Source organism: Rhincodon typus, chromosome 37, assembly GCF_021869965.1.
Source record: "Rhincodon typus isolate 14 chromosome 37, sRhiTyp1.1, whole genome shotgun sequence".
Lineage (NCBI taxonomy): Eukaryota > Metazoa > Chordata > Chondrichthyes > Orectolobiformes > Rhincodontidae > Rhincodon > Rhincodon typus.
The window spans coordinates 18,333,270-18,340,951 of NC_063368.1; the positions used below are offsets into that span (position 1 = coordinate 18,333,270).

General features: G+C 44.3%; 1 protein-coding gene across 1 annotated transcript in view; it reads right to left on the reverse strand.

Annotated features, from left to right (window-relative positions):
• The window catches only part of LOC109922882 (arf-GAP with dual PH domain-containing protein 1-like), a 91,016-nt gene that overhangs the window by 16,079 nt on the left and 67,255 nt on the right, over nucleotides 1-7,682 (reverse strand). Inside the window, exon 4 of the mRNA XM_048617376.1 lies at nucleotides 153-293. Coding sequence (XP_048473333.1) covers nucleotides 153-293 — 141 coding nt within the window. The remainder of the gene's footprint in view (nucleotides 1-152; nucleotides 294-7,682) is intronic.

A 7,682-nucleotide genomic window follows, 5' to 3' on the forward strand; every position in this document is an offset into this window, starting at 1 on the left:
GGCGCTCCCTCAGCACTGACCATCAGACAGTGCGGCACTCCCTCAGCACTGACCCTCCGACAGTGCGGCGCTCCCTCAGCACTGACCCTCCGACAGTGCGGCGCTCCCTCAGCACTGACCCTCCGACAGTGCGGCACTCCCTCAGCACTGACCCTCCGACAGTGCGGCACTCCTTCGGTACTGCAGTGGAGTGTCTGTTTGGGTTTGCTGCTTTATGGAACTCAGATCCATCATGTTTTGTCTCAAGAGTGTTGCCAGCAGAACTGGGGGCATGGTCCTGAACGGGTTTACACCTTAGAAAGAGGGGCAGTGCGTATTAGAGTTTGAATTAATTTGTTCTCATTCAGTGGTCTAAAAGATACTGCTTGTTCACTTAAGAAGCTGTTAGGCAATTTCTGTCAAGAAAATGTAGAACAACTGACCTCTAACAGCGACTTTAATGGAATATATTGTCAGAGACTGTCAAAATCATTTCCCTGGAGGTAAGCTTTGTAATGCATTTGGGAGTTTGATGGAGGAGGGTAGGGATTGTAATGAGCTTATTAGGGACAACTTGGGATGCTTCACATAACACACTCATTAAGCAGTTTAGGCTGGCACTGATATCCAGGAACATGATATGAATTCAAGATAACTAAAAGTACTGCATGTGCGAGAGCCCTCTGTCTTCTCCCCTCATTAACTGAAGCTGAGTGTGATGAGATGGCCAAGAGGTTAAGGTAATGGGCAATTATTCCATTGTGTTCTACACAGAGTCATAGAGACGTACAGCATGGAAACAGACCCTTCGGTCCAACTGGTACATGCTGACCAGATATCCCATATAAATCTAGCCCTATTTGCCAGCATTTGGCCCATATCCCTCTAAACCCTTCCTACACATATACCCATCCAGATGCCTCTTAAATGTTGTAATTGTACCAGCCTCCACCACTTCCTCTGGCAGCTCATTCCATACACACACCACCCTCTGCATGAAAAAGTTTCCCCTTAGGTCCCTTTTAAATCTTTCCCCTCTCACCTTAAACCTATGCCCTCTAGTTTTGGACTCCCCTACCCTGGGGAAAAGACCTTGGCTATTCACCCTATCCATGCCCCTCATGATTTTATAAACCTCTATAAGGTCACCCCTCAGCCTCTCACGCTCCAGGGAAAATAGCCCCAGCCTATTCGGCTTCTCCCTATAGCTCAAACCCTCCAGTTCTGGCACCATCCTTATAAACCTTTTCTGAACCCTTTCAAGTTTCACAATATCCTTCCTATAGCAGGGAGACCAGAATTGCACACAATACCCCACAAGTGGCAGAATTAATGTCCAGTATAGCTGCAACATGACCTCCCAACTCCTATACTCAATATACTGACCAATAAAGGCAAGCGTACCAAACGCCTTCTTCACTATCCTATCTACCTGTGACTCCAAGGAACTATGAACCTGCACTCCAAGGTCTCTTTGTTTCAGCAACTCTCCCCAGGACCTTCCCACTAAGTGTATAAGTCCTGCCCTGAATATCCTTTCCAAAATGTGGCACCTAACATTTATCTAAATTAAGCTCCATCTGCCACTCCTCGGCCCATTGGCCCATCTCAGCAAGATCCCGTTGTACTCTGAGGTAACCTTCTTCGCTGTCCACTATACCACCAATTTTGGTGACATCTGCAAACTTACTAACCTATGACCGCGATTCAGATGGAAGGTAGAAGCTCAGATGCAAGTGGCCAGAATTGGATGGAGCATAGAGCTCGCTACAATGTCTGACGGATTCCTAGAATATTATAGAATCCCGACAGTGTGGAAACAGGCCCTTCGGCCCAACAAGTCCACACCGACCCTCAGAGCATCCCACCCAGACTCATCCCCCTATAACCCACCCGATTGTCCTTCTTCACCTTCCAGTCCCTTCTTTCTTTCTTTGTTTCCTTCTTTCTTTCTCTTGTTCCTTCTCCCTTTCGTTCCTTTCTTTTCTTTCTACAGGATCCAGCAGATCTATTCTCTCACACTGCCCAACTGATGCAGTTTCCTGACAGAACATGATGTTTCTTTTCCATGTAATGTACACAGCAGGCCTGTGCATTGACTCGAATGAGGCAGCTGTAAATTACTTGTGTCTCTACCAAACAAGTAGAATCCTGTTCCAGGCTCTGGAAAGTGCCGCAGGAATTCTACCTCCACTTGAGGCTGACAAATTTAACAAGTGTGCGTGAGACACACAGTTCGTTTTTTTTTTGAGGAGCAGTTATGCAAACTGGACATGTTCCCACAGGTAAAGAGAAGGCTGAGAGGGGACGGGATTGCTGTCTTTTTAGACTTCCAAGAACAGAATAATGTGACAAGCTGTTTCACCTTCTCCAATGCAAGAGCACATCCACAGGGTATGGCCTGCACTTAAAGGAATTAGATTTAAATTGGATTGATGCAGTCAGTATTCCGGGAAACAAGTGATTAATATATGTAACGGGAGCCCTGAGGGAGAATTCATTTAAATATCAAAGGATTCCACTATTACTGAGAAGGCAATGTGTTGTAAGAGTTATACAGCACAGAAATAGACCCTTCGGCCCGACTCGTCCATGCCAACCAGCTTTCCTCAACTGAACTAGTCCCATTTGCCTGAGTTTGGCCCATATCCCTCTAAACCTTTCCTATCCATGCACCGGTCCAAATGTCTTAAGTATTGTAATTGTACCAGCCTCTCCCACCTCCTCTGGCAGTTCATTTCACACACGAACCACCCTCTGTGTGAAAAAGTTGCCTTTTGGGTCCCTTTTAAATCTTTTTCCTCTCACCTTGAAAATATATGGTCTCGATTTGAACTCCCCAACCCTAGAGAAAAGGCCTTTGCTATTCACCTTATCTATGCCCTTCATGATTTTATAAACCTCTAAGAGGTCACTCCCAACCTCATATGCTCCAGGGAAAAAAATTCCTAGCCTATCCAGCCTCTCCTTTATAACTCAAACCCAGGAATATGCTTGTAAATCTTTAGTCATTTCCAATTTAGTCATTTTGTATTGCACCTCATCAGGACAAACACAAGAGTGCAAAGTTTGTAAGGCTCACACCAATTTATCCTGCAGGACAATAGGGTGTCAATCGGTTGACAAATTGACCCTCATTGGCTGAGGTGTTGCTAGGGAGAAATCAAATCTATTTCTTTCTGTAGAAAACATTCAGAACCCAGTATATGAAATAATTTGAAATGTGACCTGTAGGGAGCGTGGATTGGGAGGAGTAAATGTCTTTGGATTGATGGTTTCCAAAGCTCTCCCTCGATAGGGTATTTCCCCTGCTCAATCCTGCATCTACTGTTCATTTGTGATCACTGTGTTTGGTAAATAGCTCCATTATTGTTACCTAGGAGGATGGTAGAAGGTGGATAAGCTGCATTGTGCTTTTAATGCTTTTAGTTATGAGCTTAAGTTGCATTGTGGAGGTTTCAGTACATAGCCCAAGCTGATGTTGCAGTGCCGTACTGAATTGAAGGAGTGTTGCGCTGTTGGAGCAGCTGGTTACAAATATGGCCTGTCGACCAAGGCTTTATTTGCCTCATCAGGTGGATGTTATTGATTCCCATGTGCACCATCTTCAGGGAGGGTAGGGGATTTTTTTTGTCTGGTGACCTCTCCTGGCCGGCTGACTCCACAGCGAGATCAAGATCCCTTTGGCACGGAGTGATGGGCTATCCCACCTCCTCTTTCAATCAGCCGACTCTTAAGTACAAGTCGTTTGTTCATCTCATTGCTTTTGGGATCATTTTGGGCTCAATGTTCCGAGCCTGCCTTGACCAAGCATCCCAATGAGACACGTTCTCCCTCTGCCCATAAGCCCCCTCCTCCCACACCCTCCACTGCTCAATCACCTGGGATAGGCAAAAAAAAGGTCAAAATAAAACAGAAGCCAATGAGCTAGGGAGAAATTCTGAAAAATGTTTTTAATTCTTTCAGGGAGAAGGGGGTGTCACCAGCTGGACCAAAAAACATTTATAGTCCTACCCTAATTACCCCTGAGAAAGTGGTGGTGAGCCACCATCTTGAACCACTGCAATCTTTGGGGTATAGGTCACCCGCAGCAATATTAGGGAGAGAGTTCCAGGATATGGACCCAGAGACATTGAAGGATGGGCCAATATATGTCAGGAAACCCCTCCACCCGTCCCTCTGGTGTCACTGTTGGAAATCTCTGGTGACTGTCCAGTTTACCTCCAACACAATCCAAAAACTAATTCACCATGTGAGCTGCCTTGAAATTCTTCTATTATGAAAGATCCCATACTGGTCCGTCTACTGCTCTATGTCATCCTTCGAGGAGGAGTGGGAAGGGGTTTGGAGAATAACCTGAACAGAGCAGTGTTTATCCTGACCGCCATTGATATTAAAGACAGAAATGGCTGGAGAAATTCAGCAGGTCTGGCAGCATCTGTGGACAGTAGGCAGAGTTAATGTTTCAAGGCTAGTGACCCATCATCAGAAACAAGGTTCTAAAGGAGGGTCATGGGAGCCAAAACATTAACTCTGATTTCTTTCCACAGATGCTGCCAGACCTGCTGAGCTTTTCCAGCAATTTCTGTTTTGGTTACACGTTTCCAGCTTTTTGTTTTATTTTATTGATTGAGAGTAGTCACTTTGGAATAAACGGCTAAAGGGCATTTCCCTAGATTGATTAAACCCCAGCTCTACACCTTGGAGTAACATCAGAAACACCCAGGTTTAATTTTTTATTCTCTCATGGGGATGAACGGACCAGCATCTACTGTCTATCTCTAACTGCCCCAGAACGGAGCGGCTTGCTGGGTCATTTCAGAGGGTATCTGACAGCCAACCACATTGCTGTGCATCTGGATTCATATGTAGGCCAGACCAGGTAAGGATGGCAGACTTCCTTCCCTAAAGGACAGTAGTGAACTGAATGGGTTTTTACAAAGATCAATGATAGTTGTCATGGGCGAGCCTCTCCCTCTAATGGATTAACAGTTTAAAACTCCCAATCAAAGATGAAGCACAGGAGCTTGAGAGGTGACCTTATAGAGATTTATAAAATCATGCGGGGTTATAGATAGGGTTAATGGTATGTATCCTTTCCCTCGGGTGGGGGATTTCAAGACTGGGGGGACATATTTTTAAGGTGAGAGGAGAGATATTTAAAAAAGACATGGGGGCAACTTTTTTTTTCACAGAGGATGGTTCAAATATGGAATGAATTTCCAGAGGAAGTGGTGGATGTGGATACATTTACAACGTTTAAAAGACATTTGGATAAGTACGTGAATAGGAAAAGTTTGGAGGAATATGGGCCAGGAGCAGGCAGCTGGGACTAGTTTAGTTTGGGATTATGGTCAGTATGGACTGGTTGGACCAAAGGGTCTGTTTTCATACTGTATGACTCTATGATACTGGGGCAATAGTTAGATATGACCTTAATTCAGGAGATTGGGATGTAGAATCAATTTGAGTGAAGATGAAGAATAATTTGGAAAAGAAGACACTAATGGGAGTGAGATAAGGGGCCCTGAACAGCAACCCCAATGTTGGACAACATATACAGGAAGGAATATAAGGGCTGTTGTGGCACAGTGATAGTGTTCCTACCTCAGGAGCCAGGAGATCTGGGTTTAAGACTCACCTGCTCCATAGAGTGTGACCTAGCATCTCTGAACAGCTTGTTTAAAAATATCAATGAGGAAGAAATATCAGGCACTTGTGATAAAAGGACAGCAGTAGCTTTCGGCAGATTTTAATTTGAACGCTGCCCCCTCATCAGGTGAAGTGGCCAGGTGAAGACTTCACTAGAAGAAGGAGCAGCAGTCCGAAAGCTTGTGATTTCAAATAAACCTGTTGGACTATAACTTGGTGTAGTGCGAGTTCTGATTCAGTTATACAAGACACTGGGGAGACCACATCTTGAATACTGTGTGCAGTTTTAGTCTTCCTTATTTAAGGAAGGATCTAAATGCATTGGAGGTGGTTTAGATGAGGTTTACAAAATCAAATAAATGGAGAGAGTGTATTGTGTTGTGAGGATAGATTGGACCATCCGGGCTGGTTCCCACCGGTGTTTAGAAAAGTGAGGAGTGACTTGAGGAGTGTCAGATTCTGAATGGTCTTGAGAAGGTGAAGGGTGAAAGGATGTGTTGTCTGGTGAGTCAGTCCAGAGCCAGGGGACCATTGTTTCAATGTTAGAGATTGCCCTTTAAGGACAGGGATGACGAGAATATTTTTTCTCAGAAGGCTGTGCGACTTTGGAACTCTACCTCTGAAGGAGGTGGAGGCAAGACGACTGAATATTCTCGAGGCAGGGGTGGATAGATTTGTGTGGGGCAGGGAATGAAGGATTGTTGAGGTTAGATGGGAATGTGAAATTCAGAACAGAAACAGGTCATCCACAATCTTATTGAATGGCGGAGCAGATTCGATTGGCCGAATGGGCTACTCTTGCTCCTATTTTGCGTGTTTGAAGTTTAATACATATTAGATGTGAACATATGAAAACTCAGTCCAAATAATTCATGGTAATATACATTTGCATGTATGTGAAGGTACATCTATATCCAGAGATGTACATTGGGTGGGGTGGGGGGAGGGTTGCAGGGATTCTAAGATACATGAGAGATTCATTAAATGAGGACTATGTGGGATGAATTCATTTCTCTATTTATTATTCATCACAACTGCTTTTGTAGAATTGCCTTTAACATTATTTTTTAATGGACCTAATTTGTTGATGTAAGTTGAGTCCAATTAGCACAAATTTCCAATTAATATATTAAGCCTCACCATTTTGTTTTCAATCACCGAAGAAAATTAGAGACATATTTCTGCTGAATTTCAGCTCGGCTGACACTCTCTTGTCTTAGTCCTGTCTCACTCACTTTCACTCATCACTCCAGTTCTTGCTGATTTACGTTTGCTTACAAATGACTCTAAAGAATGTTTTTCCTCCTTGTGTTTCCATCTCTACATTGCCTTCCCTCATCTGTCTCTGTCACTTCCTCCTGCTCTGCAATCCCACTCTACTGCTCTTCATTCTCTGACTGCGAGATGTTCAGAACCAGGGGTCATAGTTTCAGGGTTAGGGGTGAACCTTTTAAGAATGAAGGGTTTGAGTTATAGGGAGAGGCTGGATAGGCTGGGACTTTTTTCACTGGAGCATAGGAGGTCAAGGGGTGGCCTTATAGAGGTTTATAAAATCATGCGGGGCATAGATAAGGTGAATAGCTAGGGTTTTTTCCCTAGGGTGGGGGAAGTTCAAAACTAGAGGGGCATATTTTTAAGATGAGAGGAGAAAAATTTGAAAGGGACCTGGGGGCAACTTCTTCATGCAGAAGGTGGTTTGTATGTGGAATAAACTGCCAGAGGAAGTGGTAGATTCAGGTACAGTTACAACATTTAAAAGACGTTTGGACAGGTACATGGATAGGAAAGGTTTAGAGGGATATGGGCCAAACACAGGCAAATGGGACTAGTTTAGTTTGGGAAACTTGGTTGGCACAAAAAAGTTGGACTGAAGGGTCTGTTTCCGTACAGTATGACTCTATGACTGAGATGAGGAGAAATGTCTTCACTAAGAGGGTGGTGAGCCTTTGGAATTCACTATCACAGAAAGTTGTTGAGGACAAACCATGACAACAAGGTGCAGGCCTGGATGAACACAGCAGGCCAAGCAGCATCATAGGAGCAGAGAGGCT